Below are 27,786 nucleotides of genomic sequence, written 5' to 3'. Positions count from 1 at the left end.
TCAACCTTCTTTATGGTCCAGTTGCCACATCCATACATGACAACTTGAAAAACTATAGCTTTGACTATACAGACTTTTATTGGCAAAGTGATATCTCTGCTTTTTAATATACTGTTTAGGTTTATCATAGCTGTTCTTCCAAGGACAAGCATTTTTTAATTTCATGGATACAATCACCATCTACAGTGATTTTGAAGCCCAGGAAAATAAAGCCTGTCACTGTTTCCATTGTTTCACCATCTATTTGCCATGGAGTGATGGGACCAGAAACCATGATCTTCACTTTTTGAATGTTGAGTTTTAAGTCAGCTTTTTCATTCTCCTCTTTCACCTTCATCAAGAGACTCTTTAGTTACTCTTCCCTTTCTGAAACAAGGTTAGAGTCATCTGCATACCTGAGGTTATTGATATGTCTCCTGGCAAACTTAATTCCCTTGTGCTTCATACAGTCTGGCATTTCTCATGATGTACTCTGCATATAAATTAAATAAGCAGAATGAAAATATACATGTTTTACATACTCCTTTCCCAATTTGGAACCAGTCTTTTTTTCCATGCCTGGTTGTAACTGTTGCTTTTTGACCTGTATACAGATTTCTCAGAAGGCAAATAAGGCATCCTGGTAGTCTCATCTCTTTAAAATTTTTTCCACAATTTGTTCTGATCCACACAGTCAAAGGCTTTAGTGTAGTCAATGAAGCAGAAGTAGATGTTTTTCTGGAATTATCTTGCTTTTTCTATTATCCAAAGGATGTTGGCAATTTGATCTCTGGTAAATATATGGTATTTTTTTTTTAATGAAATAATTTCAAGCATCTATTCTGATAAGAATTCTGTAAGCTTAGATATCAACTACACACACACACACAAATACTGTAATAAACACAAACATATGAAAGCTAGACAACACGATTCTGAATAACCAACAGATCACTGAAGAAATCAAAAAAGAAAATAAAAAATATTCATGGAAACAAATGATAATGAAAACAAGATGACCCCAAATCTGTTGGATTCAACAAGCAGTCATAAGAGGGAAGTTCATAGCAATACATGTCTACCTCAAGAAACAAGAGAAACATCAAATGAAAACCTAACCTTAAATTAAAAGCAACTAGAGAAAGAACAACAACAAAAAATAAACTTAGTAGAAGGAAAGAAATAATAAAAATCAGAGCAGAATTCAATGACCAAGAAATGAAGGAGACTATAGCAAAGGTCAGTAAAGCTAAAAGATGGTTCTTTGAGAAGTTAAACAAAATAGACAAACTGCCAGAATCACCAACAAGAAAAAGGGAGAAGACTCAAATCAATAAAATTAGAAATGAAAAAGGAGAAATTACAACAGCCAACACACAAATACAATCATAAGAGACTACTATGGGCAACTATATGCTAATATTATGGGCAACTTGGGAGAAATGGAGAAATTCTTAGAAAATTATAACTTTCCAGAACTAAAACAAGAAGAAATAGAATATGTGAACAGACCAATCACAAGCATGGGAATCAAAACTATACTCAAAAATTTTCCAACAAACAAAATCCCAGAGCCAGATGGCTTCACAGGTGAATCCTACCAAAAATTTAGAAAAGTGCTAACACCTATTCTACTCAAACTCTTCTAGAATATTGCAGACTAAGGAAAAATCCTAAACTCATTCTATGAGACCATCATCATATTGATTCCTAAATCAGACAAAAATGCTATAAAAAAGGAAAACTGCAGGCCAATATCACTCATGAACTTAGATGTCTCAAAAAATTCAAAACGTCAAAAAATTGTAGTAGACAGAATCAAAGTACATATTAAAAAGCTCATATATCATGACCAATAGCTTTATTCCAGGGATACAAAGATTCTTCAATATTCACAAATCAATCAATGTGATACTGCATGTTAACAAATTGAGGGATAAAAGCCGTGATTATTTGAATAGATGCATAGAAAGCCTTTGACAAAATCCAACACCCATTTATGATACAAAATTCTATGAGAAAGTAGGTGTAGAAGGAACATAACTCAACGTAATGAAAGCCATATATGACAAACCCAACAGCAAACATTATTCTCAATTGCAAAAACTCAAAGCATTTCCTCCAAAATCAGGAACAAGACAAGGGTGACCATTCTCACCACTACTGTTCAACATAGTTTTAAATGTCCTAACCAGGGAAGAAAAAAAAAATAGTAAAATGAATCTAGATTGGAAAAGAAGTAAAACTCACTGTTTCCAGATGAGATGTTCTTTACATAGAAACTCCCAAACATGCCACAAGAAAACCAATGAATACATTAAAGTTGCAGGATTAAATGAGTACACAGAAATCCCTTGAATTTCTATATGCTAACAATGAAATATCAGAAAGATAAATTAAGGAAACAATCACATTCACCATTGCAAAGAAAAGAATAAAATATTTTGGAATAAATTTACCTATGGAAACAAAAGATCTGTATCAGAAAACTATAAAACGCTGATGAATGAAGTCAAAGATGACACAAATAGATGGAGAAATATACCATTTTCTTGGATTGGAAGAATAAGCAAAATGAGTATTCTACTCAAAGCGATCTATAGATTCAATGCAATCCCTATCAAATAATCAATGATACTTTTCACAGAACTAGAAAAAATAATTTCACAGTTTATATGGAAACACAACAGACCCTGAAGAGCCAAAATAATCTTGAAAAAGAAAAATGCAACTGAAGGGAAACAATCTTCCCTATTTCAGGCTATAATGCAAAGCTACGGTCATCAAGACCATATGTTACTGGCACAAAGACAAAAAAATATGGGCAAACGGAACAAAGTAGAAAGCCCAGAGATAGGTTCAAACACCTATGGACACTTTGTCTTTCACAAAAGAGGCAAAAATATTCAATGGGAAAAGACAGTCTCTTCAACAAGTGGTGCTGGGCAAACTAGTCAACCACGTGTAAAAGAATGAAACTAGAACATTATCTAAAACCATACACAAAAATAAACTCAAAATGGATTAAGGACTTAAATGTATGACCCAAAACTATAATTGTTAGGAAAAAACAGGCAGAACACTCTGAAATAAATCACATCACTATCATCTATGATCTACCTCCCAGAGTAATGGAAATAAAAACAAAACTAAGCAAATAGGACCTAATTAAACATAAAATGTTTGCACAACTATAAGCAAGGTGAAAAAAACAGGCCTTGGAATGGGAGAAAATAATAGCAAACAAAACAGCTGACAAAGCATTAATCTCCAAAATATATGAACAGCTCATACACCTAAATACCAGAAAAGCAAACAACCCACTCAAAAAAAGGGCAAAAGGCCTAAACAGACATTTCTCCAAAGAAGAAATACAGGTGACTAATAGGGACACAAAAAATTATCAATATCACTCATTATTATAGAAATGTAAATCAAAACTCCAGTGAGGTATCATCTTGCATCAGTCAGAATGGCTGCTATCTCATCAAAAAGTCTACAAACAATAAATGCTGGAGAGGGTGTGGAGAAAAGGGAACCCTCTTACACTGTTGGTGGGAATGCAAATTGGTGCAGCCACTATGGAGAACAGTGTGAAAGTTGCTTTTAAAAAACTGGGAATAGAACTGCCATATGACCCAGCAATCACACTGCTGGGCATATACCCTGAGGAAACCTGAATTAAAAGAAACACATGTTCCTTCTATTCCTGCTTTCTGGAGAGTTTTTATCATAAATGGATGTTGAATTTTGTCAAAGGCTTTCTCTGCATCTATTGAGATAATCATATGGTTTTTATTTTTCAATTTGTTAATGTGGTGTATTACATTGATTGATTTGCAGATATTGAAGAATCCTTGCATCCCTGGGATAAAGCCCACTTGACCATGGTGTATGATCTTTTTAATGTGTTGTTGGATTCTGATTGCTAGAATTTTGTTAAGGATTTTTAAGATGTAACAATAACCTGGTGTACGAGACAGCAAAAGAGACACTGATGTATAGAACAGTCTTATGGACTCTGTGGGAGAGGGAGAGGGTGGGAAGATTTGGGAGAATGACATTGAAACATGTAAAACATCATGTAAGAAACGAGTTGCCAGTCCAGGTTCGATGCACGATACTGGATGCTTGGGGCTGGTGCACTGGGACGACCCAGAGGGATGGTATGGGGAGGGAGGAGGGAGGAGGGTTCAGGATGGGGAACACATGTATACCTGTGGCAGACTCATTTTGATGTTTGGCAAAACTAATACAATTATGTAAAGTTTAAAAATAAAATAAAATTAAAAAAAAAAAGAAACACATGTACCTCAATGTTCATTGCAGTACTGTTTACAAAAGCTACGACATGGAAGCAACCTCGATGTCTATCAGCAGTTGAGTGGATAAGGAAGTCATGGTACAAATACACAATGGAATATCACTCAGATACAAAAATAAGTGTATTTGAGTCAATTCTAATAAGTTGGATGAATCTGTAGCCTATTATACACAGTAAAGCAGGTCAGAAAGGAAAAGACAAATACTGTATATTAACACATATAAATGGAATTTAGAAAGATGATACTACTGATTCCACATTCAGGGCAGCAGAGGAGACATAGATAAAAAGAACAGATTTTTGGACTCAACTGGAGAAGGTGAGGTTGGAATGATTTGAGAGAATAGTATTGAAACATAAACAGTACCATATGTAAAATAGATGACCAGTGTGAGTTTGATGCATGAAGTAGAGCAGCCAAAGCTGGTATACTGTGGCAACTTAAAGGGAAAAGGTGGGTAGAGAGGTGGGAAAGGGGTTCAAGATGAGAGGGACACATGTATACCTATGGCTGATTCATGTTTATGTATAGCAAAAACCATCACAATATTGTAAAGTAATTATCCTCCAATTAAAATAAACAAATTAATTTTAAAAAGTATTTGGTTGTGTTTTGAAAACAAGATTGCTATTAAATGTTGTATATTGATCTCAGTTCTTGCAAATTAGAGGTTTATATTATTCCTTTAAAACATTTTCAATGAATAAAATCATATTTTCAGAAACAGTGATGGCTTTGTTTCTTGAGCTTCAAAAAGTTTTAGTTTATATTTTTAGCTTGCATTTTATTATCTTGAAATCTAGTGCAAAATTGAATAGAATTTTTTAATCTCTTATTTTGATGAATGCTTCCATATATATTTTTATTAAACTATAACTTCATTCCCAGAGTAATTACTAGCTTATTAAAAAAAATATCAGCAATGTTTCCTATTTGACTGGAATTGCTTTGCTAACATGTTGTTTATAATATTTACATCAATGCACCTGAAAAATCAGCTTGTATTTTTCTAACTTTGCCTCTATTTCTCTGGTTTTGTATCAGTTTTGTTAGTTAGTTAGTTTAGTTGCTAAGTTGTGTCTGACTTTTTGGACCCTATAGACTGTAGCCTGTCAGGCTCCTCTGTCTATGGGATTCTTCAGGCAAGAATATTGGAGTGGGTTGCCATTTCCTTCTCCAGTCAATTTTGTACTAGCCCTGAAAAGAACTTAAGTTTATTTCTCTTTTTATTATTTGGAAGTATTTATATAAAATTGAGCTTATCAATTCTTAAAAGCTTTGTAAGACACTTCTCTACAATCCTTTGGGTCTGTTCTTCTTTTTTTTTTTTTTTCCAGTAGATATAGCAAAGAAAATTCACTGAATTTATTATTTATTGATTTATTTGTCTTTTCATTTCTTTATGTCTTCATTTGCTAATTTACTTTTTCTAGAATTCCATCACTGTTATGTACTATATTTTCTTGTGATTTTTCTGTGTTTATGTTGATCTCTATTTATTATATCTCTTTATCACTAATATTGTCTTTGTGCTTATTCTATTTTTTCATACTCAATCCTGGTGAATGTCTGCTATTTAATGAGTCCATTTTAAAGGAAGAGGTGTGCTTAGTGGCTCAGATTGTAACAATCTTCCTGCAATGCAGGAGACCCGTGTTCAATCCCTGGATCAGGAAGATTCCCTAGAGAAGGAAATGGAAGTACATTCCAGTATTCTTGCCTGGAAAATTCCATGGACAGAGGAGACTTGCAAGCTACTGTCCATGGGGTCACAAAGAGTTGAATAGGACTGAGTGATTAACACTTTTACTTCATTTTTAAAGGAAAAGTTTTTTTTCTTTCTTTTCTAAGAATCTGCTCAAAATTTATGTTTTGTTCTGTTACTGTCTCATTATATATATATTTTTCTTTTTAATCTTTATAATTTACTCTTCTATTTTCTTAATGGTTCAGCATTTTTCTGACTTCTCAAGTTTTCTGACTTCTCATACTTTTTCCTTTCTTATTTTACATCTGTATGTATATTTATGTTTATATATGCATATACTATGTGCATGTGTTTTTATTTCTAATTATGTAGAAATTTGTTGCAGTCTTTATGTTACTGGGGTTTTAACATCATCATGCAGTAGTCAGAGAAGAAAGTTTGTCTCTGTATATTTTTGGATCATTGTGATGCATTTTTGTATGTTTTTGGGTCTTTGGTTCCAAGTGGAGAAGTGAGGGACAGAAATATATACATCACAAGTCTTTGTACTGTTAGTTAACCATTACAATTCAAATTTCAGTTAACCCTTATAATTGAAAACCTGTACAATTTCAGTCTCTCCTTTTTTAGAGAGGTAGTGTGGTGCAGTGGTTAACAATTCAGATTTCAGAACAAATCTGGTTGCACTCAAATCCTGGTGTGGCCACCTACTTTATGTGTCACTTTAGGGACATCATTTAGGCTCTATTTTCTTTTGTTTCATTATTTATAAAATAGAAATATTAATAGTGATTACTTCATAAGATGGTTGTGAGGATTAAAGTAGTGACTTAAATATACAATATCCCTTACAGTAATCAAAATCTTTCAAATAATTCTGACAAACAATAACAAATATTACTTATCATGGTAGTATTTGATATCTAGAGAATCATTTTATTTGTAATACAGTTCAGCATGTCCTGATATATCTATTCAGCATTCTGCATGTATGTAATTGAAGTGGTACATCTCCTTAGTCAGTGGCTCAGATGGCCATGTTGCAAAAATTCCTCTACTGACATTCACTTTCCAGAAAATTTAACATTTTCTTTCCCATTGCTGACATTTCCCACACTCTTGGATGTTCTGTATCTAATAATGTCTGTCTTTCTATACAAGCACACCCAATTATACCATCTTAAATCAAAGGCCCAATTTATTTTAGATAATTACCAAGTGTTTGCTAAATAACAAAATTTTCCTGAAGCTTGGAAATCTGGAATGAAAAATCATCAACAAGAAAGCAAATTAATTTATGGATAAGAAGAAAGATGCATAGGTACCATAACAACTTTCTGAAAAAAAAATTGAACTTGACCTATGACGTTGGTTAAATAATAAATTAGAAATATTCTTCCAAATAATTCTAGTTGCAAGGTTTGATGAGTGATCAAAGGAGCAGGTGACCCAGTTTTTGGTCCTTGTCTCCAGATGTGCACCATCTCCTTTCACCCTGCTGCTGAGGGCAAGTCATGACTAGTTCTCTTCACTCAGTAAAGTGCAGGCATTATATGCAATATAACGAGAAAATCCAGTTTTCTTCTTCTACTTTATTTCCATCCATCCATTGTTTTAATTGAAATTCTATTCTTTCTTAGAGGACCCCAAAGAACAGTTCATATGTTTTCACTTTAATTGAAAGACAAAAGGTTAAACATGGATGCTGTGCTGATAAAAATGCTTCTTGAAGCTGATAAATGGTTGAATTTCCTGTGATTTTCTGGAAAAGAGAAAAAGAACAAAAAATCAATATAGTAATCCCTGGAAGCCTTCAATTGAATTCTTACTGTGATTCTTTTTCTTATTTTCTCCCATATGCTTTTGCTATTTCCCCTACTTTCTGTTGGTGACCTTTGTAGCTTTTTAGCAATAAGCAATCAGAGTGATCTTTGTAAAGTCTGAGTGAGATTTTACCATTTTCCTGAATTTCACTCTGCCATTTCTCCCACTCACGTTCTCTAGCCAGCTGTCTTTTTGCAGCATCTAACCAGCTTAAGCACATATCTGCCTCAGGAGCTTGCTTCCTGTTTCTGCTGTTGGGACGCATTTTCCACATAGAACCATGAGGTTCATCCCCTACTCTATTCGTTCTGATTTCAAATCATTCCATCACTCCAAACCAGCCTTTTCAAAATGACCTATCTATAACAGTACAGGATCTATCTTTTTATGTCTTTTTAGCCTTTTTTATTTATTTATTTTCCCTTAGCTCATATCACTCTCTGACATACATCTACTTGCTTGTGTATTTAGAGTCTGTCTCCACTCACTAGAGTATGAGCTTTCTGAGAACAAGGATCCCATTTATCTTGTTCACTGGTATATTCTAAGCATCTATAATAGAACTTGGAACATAGTAAGTGCTTGATAAATATTAGTCAAATAAATAATTCAATCCCCAAATGTGGTTCCTAAAGGCTAATTAGAAACTAAAAGTTATTCTGCTGAAGTATCCATGGATTTATGTAACCAGAATGTCAGAAACCAGGAGTAGAAGATGGTAGGTAAATATTTCTAGCATTGAGATGAAGTTTACAATAAAATACAAGCTTTTTAAAACTTTATTTATTTATTTTAATTGGAGGCTAATTATTTTGCGATATTGTGGTGGTTTTTGCCATACATTGAGATGAATCAGCGACAGGTGTACAAGTGTCCCCCAATCCTGAACCATCCTCTCACTTACCTCCCCACCCCACCCCAGAGTTGTCCCAGAGCATGAGCTTTGAGTGTTCTGCTTCATGTATTAAAGTTACATTGGTCATCCTTTTTACCTATGGTAATGTGCATGTCTCAATGCTATTCTCTCTTATCATCCCACCCTTGCCTTTTCCCACAGAGGCCAAATATCTGTTCTTTACAACTGTGTCTCTTTTGCTGTTTGCATTTAGGGTCATCATTACCATATTTATAATTCCATTTATCTGCATTAACACACTGTATTGGTGTTTCTTTTTCTGACTTACTTCATTCTGTGTAATAGGATCCAGTTTCATCCACCTCATTAGAACTGACTCAAATGTGTCCTTTTTTATAGCTGAGTAATATTCCATTGTGCACATGTACCACAACTTGCTTATCCATTTGTCTGCTGATGGACATCTAGGTTGCTTCCATGTCCTGGCTACTATAAACAGTGCTGTGATGAACATTGGGGTGCATGTCTCTTTCAATTCTGGTTTCCTTGCCGTATAAACCCAGCAGTGGGATTGCTGAGTCACATGGCACTTCTATTTCCAGTTTTTTTAAGGAATATCAACACTGTTCTCCATAGTGGCTGTACTAGTTTGCATTCCCACTAACAGTGTAAGAGGGTTCCCTTTTCTCCACACCCTCTCCAGCATTTATTGTTTGTAGCCTTTTGATGATGACCATTCTGACTGGTGCAAGATGATACCTCATTGTGGTTTTGATTTGCATTTCTCTGATAATGAGTGATGTTGAGCATCTTTTCATGTGTTTTTTATCTATCTGTATGGCTTCTTTGGGGAGATGTCTGTTTAATTCTTTGGCATATTTTTTGATTGGGTCATTTATTTTTCTGGTATATAGCTTCATGAGCTGCTTGTATATCTTGGAGGTTATTTCTTTGTCAGTTGCTTCATTTGCTATTATTTTCTCCCACTCTGATGGCTGCCTTTTCACCTTGCTTATTCATTCCTTTATTGTGCAAAAACTTTTAAGTTTATTTAGGTCCCATTTGTTTATTTTTATTTCCATTACTCTTGGAGGTGAATCATAGAGGATCTTGATGTGATTTATATCAGAGAGTGTCCGCCTATGTTTTCCTCTAAGAGTTTTATAGTTTCCAGTCTTACCTCTAGATCTTCAATCCATTTTGAGTTTATTTTTATGTATGGTGTTAGCAAGTGTCCTAGTTTCATTCTTTTACATATGGTTAGTCAGTTTCCCAGCACCACTTGTTAAAGAGATTGTCTTTTCTCAATTGTATATTTTTGCCTCCTTTATCAAAGATAAGGTCTTCACAGATGAGTGGACTTATCTGTGGGATTTGTATTTTGTTCTATTGATCTATATTTCTGACTTCGTGCCAGTACCATACTGTCTTGATACCTGTAGCTTTGTAGTATAGTATGAAGTCAGGCAGATTGATTCCTCCAGTTCCATTCTTCTTTCTCAAGATTACTTTGGCTACTTGAGGTTTTTTGGTGTTACCATACAAACTGTGACATCATTTGTTCTATTTCTGTAGCTTGATAGGGATTGCATTGAATCTGTAGATTGCTTCAGGTAGTATGCTCATTTTCACTATATTTATTCTTCCAATCCATGAACATATATACCATTTATATAGTGGTTTTCCCTAATTTCTTCAGTTTAACTCTGAATTTTGCAATAAGAGGCTCATGATCTGAGGTACAGTCAACTCCTAGTCTTGTTTTTGCTGACTGTATAGAGCTTCTCCATCTTTGGCTGCAACGAATATAATCAATCTGATTTTGGTATTGACCATCTGGTGATGTCCACATGTAGAGTCTCTTGTGTTGCTAGAAGAGGGTGTTTTCTATGACCAGTGCATTCTCTTGGCAAAACTCTGTTAGCCTTTACCCTGCTTCATTTTGTGCTCCAAGGTCAAACTTGCCTGTTACTCCAGGGATCTCTTGACTCCCTACTTTTGCATTCCAGTCCCCTCTGATGAAAATGACATCTTTTTTTCGTGTGTTAGTTCTAGAAGTGTAACTAACTAACACTTCAACTTCAGCTTCTTTGGCATTAGTGATTGGAGCATAGACTTTGATTACTGTGATATTGAATTGTTTGCCTTGGAAGCATATATAGATCATTCTATCATTTTTGTGATTGCACCCAATACTGGATTTTGGACTCTTTTTGTTGTCTATGAGAGGAGGATCCAAATGCATATATAGAGAGTAAGCAAATAACAACATATTACCAAATTATATCAACAAGGAATACTAATTTACTAATTGACAACTAAAGCAATGAGCTGTCTTTGGTCCTCACTATTAATATCATTCTCCTATTTCTTTTGCCTGCCAACAACATCTCTTGACACTTACTGTTTTCAGTTGCCAGGAAAGAGGTAGAAATATCTTGTCATAGAGAGTCGTTCAACAGTGGGCATCTGGGCTTTAACATTTGGTTTTTCAAATGATTGTTGTACCTAAAAACAAAAAGAGATTCTAGATGATACATATCTCTTATGCATCTCAGAAAATGTTTTGCAAAATAAGCCAAAGATTTTTTTTTGAATGAAGGGTGCTCCTAGGATTGATGGAACCAAGCCCTTGGATATTTTAACTCCTTGTTGCTGCTATTCTACCTCTTAGATATGACACCCAATGTCAGAATAGTCTCTTTATCTCAAAATACATACCTAAGTCTCTCAGTCATGTCAGACTCTTGGTGGCCCCACAAAATTTATGTCCGTGGAATTTGCTAAGGGAGAATGTGATAAGTGCTATTCCCTTCTCCAGGGGATCTTCCTGACCCAGGGATGGAACCTGGGTCTCCTGCATTGCAAGCAGATTCTTTACCCTCTGAGCCATCAAGGAAGCCCTATGCCTAAACTAAGTATTTTCAAATTTCATTTTCTCTACTTTCCATTTCTGATCTATAGATTTGATGATTAATTATCCCTTGGTGTTTTTTTTTTCATGAGAACTGAAGCTCAGAGATCCTCTATCTTCTACCTCCAATAAGTCTAACTCTTCAATTTAATATTGCAGGGTTTTGTCCTTAAGGTCTGAATGATGAGCAAGATTCACAGTCTGAACACTAAGTTGATATTTGAGCCTTTTTTTTTCCCCCCATAGATTTATCAGTGAAATCCTACTTACTTAGATCCACTATTTCTAATCTTTTCTAAGGAATTCCCTTGAAAATGTACTGTTTAAATCTTATTCTTTCAATAGGACTTAACTTCCTATGTTCCTATTCACTGAGACCCTGACTCATTTTATGTTACAATTTTCTCCAATTCATGAAAGGTATATTCTTTTTTTTTTTTCCCCCACAGAAGTATTATTATTCTCTACGGTTTTAGTTTAAAAACAACCACAGTTTCCCATGTTTGTACCAATAACTTTCTTACTGAAAAAAGAGGAACATTTATTCACACACTCATGCATTTATTTCTTCAATGACTATTAATTCCTACCTGCTAGCATGTTGAGTATTCAATAAATCCCAGATTTCATGAGCTTGCATTCAAGTAAGTAAATTAAGACAGCAAACAAACAAATATATATTATTTGGGTGGTGGTAAGAGTTATGGAGAAAAATAAACTAGGAAGGAGGGAGGAAATAGGGAATGTTCTGAGTTGGGGAATGAGTATCAAGCGTTCCCTTTTGGACCACTATATTCAAATAATTTTTTTCACCTCTGTTCTCTTTCAAATGTCCTTACTGTTCAGTCACTAAGTCATTGATATTCTTTGCAAGGTGTTCACATTTCCTAGGACCTTCTCCTCATGGATCCTATCACACTTGCATTACACAGTGTGTTTGTTGGAATATTTTTTAACGCCCATCTCTCTCATAAGAATGTAAGTTCTAGGTAGCCTTATATCACATGAGTCTCACTTACACCTGTGTCACAAAGATATAACCCATTACTAAGTAAACCACTATATATATATATATACTACATATATATTATATATATAATATATATATTTAAATGAAGCAGTGAAAATTAATCCAATATACTTTCCATTCTTTGAGTTATAATAAACTTATAGCCCATAAGATACAAGCTCATATTTTGTAGCATTTTGTTCTTCTGTGGCGCATTAATGCAGTCTTTTTGTAAATTGTATATTAAATACCTGAATTACAGAAACCAAGTGCTACTCTACTTTTGTGTGCCTGAAAAAATCTTTTATTGTCACTTGAAAGGCAAATAATATTTAAGTTTTCCTTAATGAATTGATGATTAGAAAAGATGAACTTACCTTCCTAAATACTTCCTCAAGATGACAGCACCAAGCATATTTTTGGAAGCATGTGATGAGTCGTGTAATGAAGAGAGAACCTTTTTTTATGTCTCTCCAGGACACATTATCTATGACGATAAGAAGTGGTAAGCCTTGGGCTGTGGTGTTCATAATTTTTTTTTTCTTTTAAAACAAAAATGTATCTTGGGAATTATCCTGACATATTTAGGAGAAGAACTCACAACTTTCCATTAACTCATTTTCCAAAAGAAGTTCAACTAAAGAAGCAGATCATCACAACTGAAGTTCATTTCATAGAGATTGCATTGTCTTTTGGAGACTGACTCTCTACTATGTGTTTATGTTTATCCACTTGGCTTTGAAAAGAGGCTTGAGAGATGATTGTAATTATCCTATTTTACAGAGGAAGGAATACAGGTTCAGAAGGAAGAATTTCTCCATATTCATACAGGTGGTTGTTTACAGATTATAAATCATGATGTCTTTCACAATATAGTGAACAAAATAAATGAATGCTGCTGCTGCTGCTAAGTCACTTCAGTCGTGTCCGACTCTGTGTGACCCCATAGACGGCAGCCCACCAGGCTGCCCCATCCCTGGGATTCTCCAGGCAAGAACACTGGAGTGGGTTGCCATTTCTTTCTTCAATGCATGAAAGTGAAAAGTGAAAGTGAAGTCGCTCTGTCATGTCCGACTCTTAGCGACCCCATGGACTGCAGCCTACCAGGCTCCTCCATCCATGGGATTTTCCAGGCAAGAGTACTGGAGTGGGTTGCCATTGCCTTCTCCTAAATAAATCAATAGATCTAATGAAACTTTTGGAAGGGAGGAATATGTTTTTGGTATAGATAGTGGTAACAGATAGTGGTATAGATAGTGGTATATACTTATCTCCTAACTCATTAAACTATATACATTAAACATGTACAGCTTTTTGTATGTTAATTATGCTTCAATAAAGTGATGAATGATTAAAATCTTCAAGTTAGAAATGCTCAGATACAAGGCCTCTCAAGATGATTATGTAGATTTGAAGAAATAAACGCTCTTCTCTTACTAGTAATAAGCCCCATTTTATCATTTGCTTCTTCCTCTAAAAAGATATGCACCTACTTGCTAGTGCATGTTTATGGTGCTGTTATAAGAAGCACCAGATGAGAAATAATAGAGAACATGAGTTGGAGTTGATAGTTTTTCAGAAAGGGCAGTCAGTCCTTAGATCCCAAAAACACTATACTCAAAATGTTACACGAATTTAATAGAAAACTGAATCAATAATCTGTTTGTAACCAGTGTGATAGTAAAGGGATTATTTTGTATTAGGTTGTTCTAATGGTTATGATACTTTTGGCTATAAAGTACAACAGATAATAAAAATAAATTTTTAAAAGTGAAGAAAAAGTAAAACATATTGACAGTATTCAAAATTTGTATCAAATCATTCTTACTCTTTTTTTTTTTTTTTAGGAATCATTCAGAGATAGCCTTAGACCCACAAATCCCTGTCTGCAACTGAAAGATACATACGTGGAGTTGAGGAACAGAAAGCAATGAAGTCCTTCTCTACATGGGTCTTGTAAACAGCATCCTCTTCCAGGTTCTCGGATGACTGTGAAAAGCTGTCTGCCAAGGCTGGTGGAGAGTCACTGACCCACAATTCCCCACGATTTGCTGTAGAGACATCAACTTTCTTCACACTGTCTCCCTCAGTGTGACTATTGCAATTACCTCATTATTTTGCAATGTTTATTCTAACTAGTATTATACACAGAAGTACACACACAAATACACACAAGTGAGTGCGTCTCCACCCAACACTGTCTTTTTCTTATGTCATTGAGCAATGTGCCAATTAATAGTAAAAACATGGTAAAACTGGAGGAATACATTTGCTGAGAGTAACAAAGGAGTTAAAGCCTTATCTGTATAATCTCAGAGCATATTTATCATTTTATAGCTAAATTATTTCTACTTTTCAACTTTAAAAACTGCTCTAAAAGTTAAAATGGCAATTGGGAGTCAGAAAAAAAGAAGAAGAAGAAAACAAAAACATTTCCCTGAAATCCCAAGTTCCCTCATCTCCCAAGTCATTTCCATTTCAATAATCTATGAGGAAAAAAAGAAAAATATATTGCTATTATTAATATCCCAACTTTCAAATGAAGTTCCTCTCAAGCCAGAGAACATCAAAATGTCTGTAAAAATTTACAAGCAAAGCAATCATTTAAATGATTTCATTTCAAGGTTAGAATATTTATGTCTAATTTTTTGAGGATTCTAGTGATCTCCTTAATCACTTACTTTAGATTGAATTTTTCAGTTAATTTATCAGAAATTTATCATCTAACAAGTCTCATGAGATCAGCCCCCTAAATGGAATTTCCTAATAATTCAATTTAGTTTAAGATTATTTCCCCTAGAAATAAAACATGCACTACAAACACCTTTATGATCTTTATGAACTTTGGATTTTCATCTCACAACTCACCACCTCTGCAGGCCTGGACAATGATGACTTTAGGTTTGTCCTTTAGACTGAGGCAATTACGGTTGTTGAATGTCCGGAAGATGGTATCATAAGGTAGCACATCTGGTTCTTCCTCACTGTGCATAGTCCCGCAGATCCCATCCAGGATGCCATGAGACATGAACACCAAGAATGTACTGTCTGAGGATTTGTGCTCTTCACGTGCAGCAAATTTCCACAGCACTGATTCCATGTCCTGAAAAGACCACAAAGTCTTATTTCAATGGGACAAGCATTAAAATTAAACTGACCTCCTATTTTTTATGATCAGTATAAGAAAGGTCTGCAACATTTCAGTCACAGTACCTTTACATAGTGGATACTCAATGATAATTTTATTTTTGTTTCTATAATGGATCAGTAGATTCAAATTTTGGTCCTGATATAACCTGTCCTCTTAATACATTTTACATTTGTTTATTGTCACTATATACTTTCCCTTTCAACTCTTTCCTTTCTCTCACTACTTAATAAGAAACTTGAATAATAAATGTATCAAACCATTTTCCTTCTAAAACACTCCCCATCATACTTAGAATAAAATAAAACTTCTGACATGAGCATACTTCTCCTTCTGACATTCTTCCTCCTCCTCTGGTTACACTGATCTTTTCCTACTTTTCAGGTAACAGTTTCAAATTCAGTTCAGACTTTTCACTTGTAGTCATGCCTTCTTGGAATATATTTAATTCACATCTTTCTAGAGCTATCTTGTCTCTGATAGTCATGTGTCCAACAGCATATTATCTCTTCACAGATGTTTTTCTTGGTCAAGATGGAAACATTATTACTTATTATTATGTTATCAATAAAACAATCAAACATTATTACTCCCCATTCACCAATGTATTATTTTGTTTCCTTTTTTTCCTTTTCACTTTCTTTTCAATCTCAAAGACATACAGATACATCAAATTTCTGAAATGTTCTGTTTTGCTTATGGTTTGATCATTCCCTGCCACCCAGCAAGTTAACCTACATCAGTGTGAGCTGGGAACCTTCTGTCTCATTTACTGACCCATCCCCCATGCCAGCATAGCCTTTGCCAGAGTCAGGATTCAGCATTTATGTGAATGCTGTAAATAGCAGTTCACTCCTGCTAGCATTCTTTACTCTAGAATTTTCTGGGAAATACTAGGGCTGAATCTCAACCTTCACACTTCAGAATTGTGTGGGTATACATGCCCATCAGTTTTTTTGTCAGGTTTTATGGAATTAAGGATATTTGAAACTCTAAAGAGACACAGATTTCACCTGTCTTAATATTTACTTTACAACACACATTCACATACTTAGACACACACATGCACATAAATGAGACCTATGATTATTAAAGCATTTGCTTGTATTGTAAAGTTCCCTTGCTAGTAGGAGGATCCATATGTATTGGATATGTGTTGAATATGTGTGTGTCAGGGTAGGTGAGGGACCCTTACCCTGGCTGTGAGTTTCTCTTCCACTTCCACAGTGTAGCCAAGACCCTCAAGCAGCTGCTTCATTCCAAGGATGTCAAGGGCAGCCCCATTCCTGGGAGGCATATGATCAAACTCTGTGTTGCATATGATGAGAGCCAGACGAGTGCGGTCCTTTCTCTCCTTTATTGGATAGATCTACAGAAAATTGATATGCAATGAGTTTGATTTACCTAAATCTCTCTTAAACCTTCATATACCAATCACTGTTGCTATTAAGGGCTTGCATAGTTGTCTCCTCTCCTATCCTATACCAGAAGACACTGTCCTTCCTCTTTCTTACTTAATGGATTAAACTGACAATAGAAAAAAGTACAAATTGGAAGTGAATTGTCTTTCAAAAGCCCAGAACAGGATCCAAACATATTTGTAATGTTTACTCAAGAATCTTGAGGAGACTAGAACAACTCCTACCCTCTCCTTCTCGTCTTTCTTCTACACCTAGTCAAATCTTTCTAAACGTTCAAGATTCAGGTCAAATTTTGTAAAAACTAGGAGATATTTGCCATTGGCTCCAGCTAAAAATAAATACACCAAAGATTATTTGCCTTAGGTAACATTATTTTGTTACTATTTTTAATACTAATTTATTATGTTTTGCAGATGTTAACATTTTTTTTAACTAGAATGCAACCAATTATTACTCAGTCATGTTATTTCATAAATATTTTGATTCTGTGACTACAGCTAAAATTCTAATAAATCCCAAATATATTTGACAACAAATAAATGAAAAAATGACAGACATATTTTATCATAGGGAAAGAGAACTGGAATTTGTGTGAGGCCATGTGATTTCCTCCTGCTCAAAGTATTTATAAACAAAATTACCACTGTCCCCACCCTGCTGTTCTGTAACTAGCGCTTTAAGAAATTATGTAATTAGTGAAAGCAGTTGCTTCTCTTCCTCCCTTTCATGTACAGAACACAGCACCTCTCCAGCCCTTTCTTTACACAGTTTCAGGAATTCTTCATGAGGGCAAAGCTTGAGGGTAGCTGCAGATCCCACTGACTCATCTGGTCCAGCCACAGTTTCCTCAGGAGCTGCAGGATACATCACATGATATAATTGGTAATATATGTCCTTGTGACCCAGTTATCACCAAAGAAGACTGACAGAGAGGGGACAGTCTGGGGAAAAGATTTTAACACATTTGGTGATAGGAGATAGATGTATTATCACTGGAAAAGAAAGGAGAAATACTTGGTAGTAAAAGCAGAGCTACTAACAAATGCAATAACATATTCTGATATTGTGAAAAAAATAACCTTGATGATTTGGGATCAAATAACTTTGTTCCTTACTGAACAAAACAATTTTATTTTTCAAATAGTTTTATTCTAAGGTATTAATTATCTATGTGGACTTTCTGTTGTCTCTGAGCAAGAGCACATTGACTAAATATTCATCAGTATTATCTATTATAAATATAATTGAATCACATGTGCAATTTTAAATTTTCTAATGCCCACATTAAATAAATATAGTATCAATTAATTTAAAAATTAACATAATATATCAACATTTTATCATTTTAATGTGTTACTAGACACAATTTATGCACATAAAAGCTAAGTCCGATATCCCAAGTCCATTCCTAATTCACACAACAAATAGAGACACATACACCCCCAAATACTTAAAGGAATCTTAAATCTTGTATCACCCAGGTATTTTTTTTTCAACCTCAGCATGAGTTCTTAACCTTTCCAGAGAAAGTGAGCCTCAAGGATTCCTCATCAAGCTGTGAATTCAACTATTTAAAAGAGAAATGCTGTCTATTAACCATAGTACTGTACCCAGTGTCAAAAGGACAAATTTGTCAGAGATTCTACATTCTACATACTCTGAATGTCTGCCTCCAAATGCTGAATAACCAGCACTAGGTTTTCAACCCATATAGAGGAAATAACTTCTCCCTCTTGGAAATGTTTGTTTCTGACTCATTCTGCCTTAATCCTTTGAGAAATGTAATATTTTCGGAAACTGGTTGGCCTCATTTGACTAAGATTGTGCAAGAGACTGGGAAAGTCCAAAGCCCTTCCTTTGAGAGGGAAGGAAGAGTGTCCTCATAAGCAAAAACCCGAAGAGAAATTTATCAAGAACTAATATAACAAGGTTTTTGTCTATGAAAGGAATAAACCTCTATGTTCATATACATGAACTAATCAATTTTTTTCTTATTAATTTGATTTACATTAGAAAGCCAATATCATCTTCTATAATTATTTCATTTATTTTTTCCATTACTTTTTAAATACTGTTTTTTAAAATGTCTTTCTAAAAAGTATGCTAAAAATCTAAGCTCTGGAGAGGAAGCAAAGGGTACCAAACTCTCTGAACATTTATTTTCATAGATTATGTGAACATATCTATCTATTTCAGAAGATTCTGCCAATGTGAAGATGTCTGGGGTCCTGGGATAGTCTCTGGTCAGAAGGCATGTTTTGTCATTGAAAGTCTCCTGTTTTCAGGTAACTTACAGGTTTGGTGTACTCTCGAATTTAACAAATGTTATCTCCTAATGGCCATTATGTGTCTACATATAGAGGCAGCATTTACAAATAAAACTGAAAATTAGACTTTCTTATATCTAATAGTAAAATTAGCATGAATCATTTCAATACAGTGTAATAAATATAGTGTAGCCTGCTGTCCAAAGCCCATGGGCCTGACAGAACAGCAAAAAAAAAAAAAGAAAAAGAAAAAAAAATTAGGAGTTTAGATAAAAAATTTTAATATCTCAGTTTTATCTGTTATCTAATGGTGTGCTGAGGAAATCTCTTAAACTTAAACAAAAATAAAGGTACTGATACTAGATAAGACAAGGCCATCTCCCTTGGCAAGTTAAGAATTTGAAAAAAAAAAAAAGAATTTGAATAATTATCTTCCTGACTAAATAGCAGTTCCTGGTACATAGTCTGTATGAAAGTGAAAGTGTCACTCAGTTGTGTCCAACTCTTTACTACCCCATGGACTGTAGCCCACAAGGCTCCTCTGTCCATGGAATTCTCCAGAAAAGAAAATTAGAGTAGGTAGCCATTCTCTTCTCCAGGGGATCTTCCTGATCCAGGGATCAAACCCAGGTCTCCTGCATTGCAGGCAGATTAAGATAAAATAAAATAAAACAAAATAGGAGATAATTCAACAAATGGAAATCAGAATTGAAGTAATGGGAACTTCAAGATAATTTTAGCAATTGCAGGATCCAGAACAAATCTTCAACTGAAATAACATATCCTCTCAGAAAAGTCTGTGGCAGACAGGAGGCAAGTATAGACCTATTTGTTAAAACAAATAGCTTGGATTCTTCTTATCTCCCAACCCGTTTCCTCAATACTATGCTAAGAACCCTCCATGCCCCAAAGGCCTAATATTCTAATATTGCACATTCTAATTGCCCAACTTACCCAGCTTCCTGATCTCCTAGACCAGGGTACTCTAGGTGTCCTAGGACTCTTCTGGAGGTTCCATGTACAGATAGAACTCAGGGGATGACTGGATACTTCATGAAAGGGTCTGCACCTGCCTCCTGCCTGCCACGGATTCTGCTGACAGGTTATTTCAATTTAAGATTCATTCTTGTTTCTGGGATTGCTAAAATCATTTTGAAGTTCCCATTATTTCAACTCTGATTCCTATTTGTTGAATTATCTCTGATTTTGTGTTGCCTTATTTTATCTTATATTTTCTATTCTTTTCCATCCTGGCTTATTACAGGATTTGAGTATAGTTCCCTGTGCTATACAGTAGGTCCTTGTTTATCCATTCTATATGTAATGGTTTGTATCTACTTAACCCCAAAATCCCAGTCAATCCTTCTTCCACACCTCTCCCCCTTGGAAATTACAAGTCTGCTCTCTGATTTTGTTTCTAAATCCAAATCATTTTTATCCCATCCCAGTTTAAGAGAAAATAATAAACTTGCACAAGGACCAACTTAAATATTAATGATAACATCTTGGATATCTATTAGAATAGTATGTACTTCCTGCTGGTGGTAGCATCCCTTCTACACAGTGAAAAGTTAAGTTAGGTCGCTCAGTCACGTCCAACTCTTTGCGACCAGGTGGACTGTAGCCCACCAGGCTCCTCCGTCAATGGAATTCTCCAGGCAAGAATACTGGAGTGGGTTGCCATTTCCATCTCCAGGGGATCTTCCCAACCCAGGGATAGAACCCAGGTCTCCCGCATTGCAGGCAGACACTTTAACCTCTGAGCCACCAGGGAAGGGCTTATTAAAAATACTTAGTTTCTCTAGTGAGGTCTCTACAATTGTGTGGCATTTCATTTATTACATCTTGATATTATTGATAAGCTCCAGTATTCTGGGCTGGAATTTCAGGTTAAATTATACCAAATTGAGTCCATCACTGGTGAACTTGGACCTGAGGATGTTTAGACTCTAGCGATATTTAGAATTCAATTAAAGTGAAGTTTTGAAAGAGGTTAAGATATTGGACACTTTATAGACATTCTCCTATTTTGTATACTCACAGGAATACATAAGCCTTGTAAAGGTATAAACATTATAAGCTAGAGAATAATTATGATAATTACTATTTATTACATGGATGAATCCAACTTTTATTATATGCCTTATAATATGCTTTATATATATGGTATATCCTTGGTACTCTGCTAGGAGCTATTATTCATTGGTGAAAAAAAAAAAAAGTGAGCTGGATTAAGAAACTCAGTGGATTGTAGTCTTATTTAATGAGATAGGGGATGGAAGTGGAACAGATTTGATGGGGAGAATTAAGTATTTCATTTTTTGTATCTTAGCTTGTGAAGTTCATGGAGCAGTCAAGTGGAAATGTTGAATATGAAGCTAGAGCTAATCATATCTGGAGCTCAGAGGAGAATTCCAGATGGGAGCTAAAATATTAGGAATTGTCAGCCCATACCTGCCATTATGTTCCTGGCCTTACAAAATCTGTGACAAGGTTAGTGAAATTCTTCCCATTTCACAGATGCTCATATTGATGTTTATGAAGGATAAGAAACTTGAATGAAGACACATAGTGTCCAAAGTGACAGAAACCTAAGTTCAGGTTCAGATATTCCTTATTATAAAGTCTCTGTAGCTATCTCAATGAACAACCTAAACAGAAGACTCAGCTTCCCAGCTAATTGGAAATTGGACGCCCTCCCACAAGTGACAAAGTGGCCTCTAAAAGGGCAATGATAGATTTAATGAAAATTATACATTAGTAATAGGAGGATGAGGGAACTATAAACGACAGTGGAACAGCCTTAGAGTCAAGTAGATTCTAAAAAAATTAAGATATCCTTTGTAAAGAATTTCAGTCTTACCTTTTATACTGGTGGAATTTTTGTCTATGTTTAGGAAAGTTTGAACAAAGACTTGACCTGCCTCTTGGTTTTTCTGTCGTATAGAATCAACCAAGACCCGGGCTTTGTCTTGAAGTTTGGCATCATAAATTTTTTTCTTCTCCTCTTCCTCCAATTTCAGGACATTTTTTTCCACAAAGTCATCCAAAAGGCCAGAAATGAGTTCTTTGCCCAAAGATTCCAACATCTTAAGTGGGTTTTTGTTGTGTTTGTCTTCTGTTAGAAATACAAAGCTTCAACTTGATCTTGTCTCAAAAGATTCAGAACTGAAAACAATCTGGTGGTTGATCTTTCAATATTATAGATTAGCCTGACACCAGGTTAATTTATTACTGTCTGGGATAATTTGAATTTTTGTCGGGAAATAAAGAAGTCAAATTACTAAATATTTTGTTGTAACACCATAGATATTATTCGAACATGTAGTGTATAGGAAGACAGGATATCTCACCAATCCTTAATTAAACCTACAAGAGAGTTATACAGTCCATCTAGAAATAAAGCTAACCTTGACACAAAATGACATAGTCTAAAAAAATTCACCAAGACATTGAACAAGAACTTTGGCCCAGAAGCATCAGCCTCATTGTTTATGTTAGCTTCAGGTATTCTTTCAATAAATGTATATTGGACAACTTTTATGAGAAAGAAACATGGAAATTAACAAAACATGAATAAAAAGTTTCCTAAAATCTGTTCATTTAATAATAGCTAACATCTCTTAAAAGATAAGTATAAAGCAATAGAAAATATTATTTACAAGTATACTAAGTAATTTATGAATATGAATATGATAGACACTCATAATCATCCAAAGAGATGGTTAATACTTTCCCTATTTTACAGATCATTTAAATAAAATGCTGGATCACATTTCTGTTCTTATGCCATATTCTATAAATTTAACCATAGCACAGCTTCAATAAATACAATTGATATTAATTAAGTCCCATTGGTCTCAAGTGCTTCATATGAATCTTCTCAAAGGTAATAAAAATTTCATGTAATAAATATTTTAAAATTTATATTATATGGTAAAAGAAACAAGCACAGAGCAGTTAGTTAAATATTTGACCAAAATTGTGTGAAGAGTAGCCATGTTAGTAAGAGGGCAGAGAGGGATTCAAAACTCAGAGGTTCAGAATCCAGAATCACCACTCTTAAATCATCAAACTACTTTACATGGTACTTGGGAAAGTGAAAGTGAAAGTTACCCAGTCGTGTCCAGTGTCTGACTCTTTGCGACCCCATAGACTGTATAGTACATGGAATTCTCCAGGCCAGAACACTGGAGTGGGTAGCCTTTCCTTCTCCAGGGGATCTTCCCAACCCTGGATTGAACTTGGTAAAGAGGTATTTAAGAGAACAGAAAGTAATTCAGGGACTCAGAAAAGACTGGACAAATTTCTTCAGGTGAGGGTGCAAAAGGCTGCTTCTCAGAAAAAGTCACAGTAACATTGGTCTTAGAGTACAGCAGACAGGTCATAACAGAGAATTTGAAGAATTACAAACAACATACAATTAATGTATGAGATGTTTACTCTGATGGGTTTCTGGGATTCTATTTCATTTATTTCTGCCCTCAACAAGGTTGAATGTTGACTGAATGAGTGGTACTAGGAGAAATACAGTAAATGATTAAAGATTTGTATAATTTTGGCATTACATCCGCTTATTATCTACAAGTACTCATGGCTTCAGTTATTGGCTTTAAATAATAAATTAATTATTCAAATAAATAATTTCTGAATTTATAGACCAGCCCAAAGATGGATCTCAATATTAAGGCTCATATAGTTATTTTTTCTCTGTATACCACAAACTCATAACTTCAACTTTTAAAAGCTGAACTGTTCATTTTTCATCACCTATACATACTAGTAAATGATATCTTACAGTCCAGTATACCAAATCAGTAAAAACTGGTGATATTGAACCTCTTCTACCATCTGTATTTTATTTTCCATCTCACATCAAACTGTATTGATTTTATGTACTAAGTATTTGAAGAATCTGATGGCTTTTCCTTTTCTAATAGTTCAGTACTCCAGTTCAGGCCAATATCTTTTCTTTTTAAATTACTCTAAGAATCAGATAAGTCTACTCTTGGACCTTTCTAATCAGTTCTTCACAATGAAGCAGAGTCAAAGTTCTAAAGACCATTTGAATAGATTTCACTGTGAAATGTCTCAGCTTAATGTAATCTAGGTTTTCTTGTTCAGCCTCATCCTCTGCTACCATACCCAACTTGCTCATTATATTTTGAACACTTTGCTCTTCATTCAGGTTCTAGAAAGTTATGTACAGTTTCTCACACCCAACATTCCTTATTCCTTTCTTTTTATCTTCAGGTCTCAAATGACATGCCATTTCCTTTTGGAAATTCTCCCTAATGCTTCAAACTAGATGGAGTGTCAGAGCTATATGCTCCCAGAGAAACTTGTTTCAACCTAAAGTAGCATATTTTTCCCCTATAGTTGTGTACTATTTAACAATGGCAACCAAACTCATTAGTGTATTGAATCACTCTACTAGTTTTTTTTTTCAGTTTCTCATGTCTATTATCTAATGATGTCCTGATTCCAATTCAATATCCAGTGAAGTCATCCTGCCTAGCTAAAGATGCAGCCATGAGCGTGAATTTTAAATACTACTCCCCAGCCAAATGCTGTATTAGTATCCTGAAGAAGACACTAAGAAGATACTAGAAAACAGTCAATTCTCACATTTTAGGAGCTTAAATTAAACATGTGAAATGAGACAGAAACCTGGAAATAATTACCCTACAGGGAAAATGAAAGAAATAAAGAAACACAGTAGCAAGAAAGTATGAGTGGGGTGAATGCAATAAACATTTTTTAAGGAAACTGAAATCTTGCTTTAGAGAGATTAATGGAAGGGTGAATAAATATTAATATATTTTGAAAGGTACGAAAACCTGCCTCACAAGTTCAGACATTTTTGTTTGTTTGTTTGTTTGTTTGTTTTAATGGTAGTAAGGATCATTGCAATTAACTGAGTAAGAAAATCTAAGATTAGATATCTAGAGCATAAGAACTGAAAGATAATGATCTGTTCTTTCCTAACAATGCTAATCTGCAGACAAACCTAATGCAGATACATAAGAATCATTTGTAGATCTTTAAAATATTATAAATTACAGCCTATTCATGATTGAGTAATTCAAGGTTGGGGGGATAATCTAAATGTGTTAATGTCTACAGATTATTTAGATTTATTGTAAAGTTTAGAAATCACTGAATTAATTGAACCTCTTCCTTTTCAAACGAAGAAAATGAAGCAAAGAAATGATTTAAAGTACTTGAATATTAGCTGCATAAATAGCATAAATAATAGCTGCATATATAGACTCCATTTCTTACACTCTCCAGCTTCTGTGTGTAAGATATGTGACCTGAAAGCAATATGCAAGATGGATTGGAAGATTAAATTCTGGAGAGAAGGAGACCAGTTAAAAACTGTGATAACAGTCCCAGAAATAGTGTGCTAGAGTAGTTAGCACCAGAGCTAGAAATGAGGAAAAAATGGAGTCACTTAATAAAGACCAAGAGCATAATTCAATATAGGAGATGGCAAGGGAAGGTGGGAATTCAAAGACTCACTTATCTGATCATGGAGAGAGTTTTATGGAATCAAGAGGAAGCCTAGAAGATATACAGTGTTTAAGAATTTTCAGAGTTTTCTCACATATAAAAATGTACTGTATTTGTCTTTTCCCACCCCTCATTTTGATTATCAGAAGCTGTAAAAACAGAATTAACTGCTTCCTGGCTCTGGGCTATCTGGAGATCATACTCTCCTTCAGTCTCTGAGGCAGAGTTCCCAGTTTAAGCTACACAGACCTAACAGGAAGAATGTAACTTTCACGGAATCTGCTCACTTCTCTTTTGTATATTTCTGTCTGTCACAGAGCAATTAATAAAGTGTTTTCTAAGACTCAAGTGTCTGACCCCTAGCTAGGAAAAAGACCCCTACTCACCAGCCATAGATAATAAGCTTAGTATCTTCCTACTGCCTTGAAGGAGCACAGTCTCGAAAATGAAAGTTACTGGACATTTCCTCAGTACAGGGGGCTGGGACTTCTAACCACAGATTGAGAAATTCTTGTTCGGAACTTCCGGGTTCACTGTCGGGAAATCCCCTGTAGTCAGCAAATGAATCTCCCAACACTTTGGGAAGAAATGTTTATTCATTTTGGAAGAAAAAAATTGAAATGACCAAACATTTTCTGATCTATGTTGGCACCTCTGTTTTGTTTTGTTTTCCCTTTCCTCAGTCCCCTACATCTTGTTTTCTTTGTTCTTCTCTCTCAGATATCTCAATGTTTAAAGGACTTAAAACTAACAAGTCCCATTTCGTTTCAGGATAAGGATTATCTGAATAACTTTTGCTTCCTTTTTAACTGTGCTAATAATGGCAATATCATCTCCTCTCTGTCTCCCTTTCCTTTTAAACATTTATTGGAAATAAATTCTGAATGCTTGTCTTGATTTCATGCTTTTTTTTTTTACTGCCTAAGCTTCCCTAACATTTAATTTTTACTGAAAGTGACAGTTCCTCTTTTTGTTATATCTGAACAAAGACTGACCACAGAAGCACTGCCAAGATGTAGTACAATGATCCTGTGATGACACAAAAGAGATAGATTCAGTTAGTGAAAGAAAAGAAAAATTGTGACGTGCTCAACTTTGAAGATTTTTAAAAGGTCAGAAGTTCTAGGCCCATCCATGTTGCTGCAAATCATACTACAGAAATAAGTCAGATAAGAAATACAAATATCATGTGATAACACTAATATTTGGAATTGAAAGACAGTGATACAAACAAATTTTTTTATGAAACAGAAACAGAGTCACAGATGTAGAAAATAAACTTATGCTTACCAAAAGCAAGCAGGGGGGAGGGAAAATTAGGAGACTGAGATTAACATATACATAACTATACAAAAAATAGATAATTAATACAAACCTTTTTATAGCACAGGGAACTCTATGCAATATTCTGTAATAACCTATGTGGGAAAATAATCTAAAAAGAGTAACTATATTATGTGTATAACTGATTAATTTTGCTGTACACCTGAAACTGACAGAACACTGTAAGTCAACTATACTCCATATATATGTGGAGCCTGGTAGGCTGCAGTCCATGGGGTCGCTAAGAGTCGGACACGACTGAGCGACTTCACTTTCACTTTTCGCTTTCATGCGTTGGAGAAGGAAATGGCAACCCACTCCAGTGTTCTTGCCTGGAGAATCCCAGGGATGGGGGAGCCTGGTGGCCGTCTATGGGGTCACATAGAGTCAGACACGACTGAAGTGACTTAGCATAGTATAGCATACTAATAAAAGTTGGAAAAAAATCCCATTAAGTATATATTTGACAAGTCCAAATAAAACAAATGGTCAGAAA

The 27,786-nt window shown here is 34.8% G+C and overlaps 1 protein-coding gene across 4 annotated transcripts; it reads right to left on the bottom strand.

Annotated features, from left to right (window-relative positions):
- Nucleotides 1–7,192: 7,192 nt before the first annotated feature.
- LOC133261623 (caspase-13) lies at nucleotides 7,193–26,459 on the bottom strand. 4 transcript variants are annotated; one of them, XM_061440078.1, is made up of 10 exons: nucleotides 26,354–26,380; nucleotides 25,977–26,018; nucleotides 22,315–22,569; nucleotides 17,929–18,038; nucleotides 16,959–17,132; nucleotides 15,484–15,718; nucleotides 14,523–14,666; nucleotides 12,993–13,102; nucleotides 11,097–11,200; nucleotides 7,193–7,774 (listed from the first exon to the last, which is right to left on the bottom strand). In XM_061440078.1, the coding sequence occupies exons 3-9, from the start codon at nucleotides 22,538–22,540 to the stop codon at nucleotides 11,102–11,104; spliced, it is 1,098 nt and encodes a 365-aa protein (XP_061296062.1). In that variant the 5' UTR covers nucleotides 22,541–22,569; nucleotides 25,977–26,018; nucleotides 26,354–26,380; the 3' UTR covers nucleotides 7,193–7,774; nucleotides 11,097–11,101. The 4 variants fall into 4 exon arrangements, with proteins under 4 accessions (XP_061296062.1, XP_061296060.1, XP_061296061.1 ...); XM_061440076.1 differs by lacking the exon at nucleotides 25,977–26,018 and having other exon boundaries at nucleotides 26,354–26,459; XM_061440077.1 differs by lacking the exon at nucleotides 25,977–26,018 and having other exon boundaries at nucleotides 22,315–22,566; nucleotides 26,354–26,424.
- Between the last annotated feature and the right edge of the window lie 1,327 nt (nucleotides 26,460–27,786).

The sequence above is a fragment of the Bos javanicus genome, chromosome 15 (assembly GCF_032452875.1).
Source record: "Bos javanicus breed banteng chromosome 15, ARS-OSU_banteng_1.0, whole genome shotgun sequence".
Lineage (NCBI taxonomy): Eukaryota > Metazoa > Chordata > Mammalia > Artiodactyla > Bovidae > Bos > Bos javanicus.
The sequence above is the reverse complement of the archived record's forward strand: the minus strand, read 5'-3'. Positions and strand labels throughout refer to the sequence as shown.

What these genes read in the sequence shown, in the direction of transcription:
- LOC133261623 (XM_061440076.1), bottom strand. An exon ending in AAATTCCACCAGTATAAAAG is followed by an intron (nt 18,039 to 22,314) that starts GTAAGACTGAAA and finishes TGTATCCTGCAG; the next exon opens with CTCCTGAGGAAACTGTGGCT. An exon ending in TGTCCAGGCCTGCAGAGGTG is followed by an intron (nt 14,667 to 15,483) that starts GTGAGTTGTGAG and finishes ATGTCTCTACAG; the next exon opens with CAAATCGTGGGGAATTGTGG.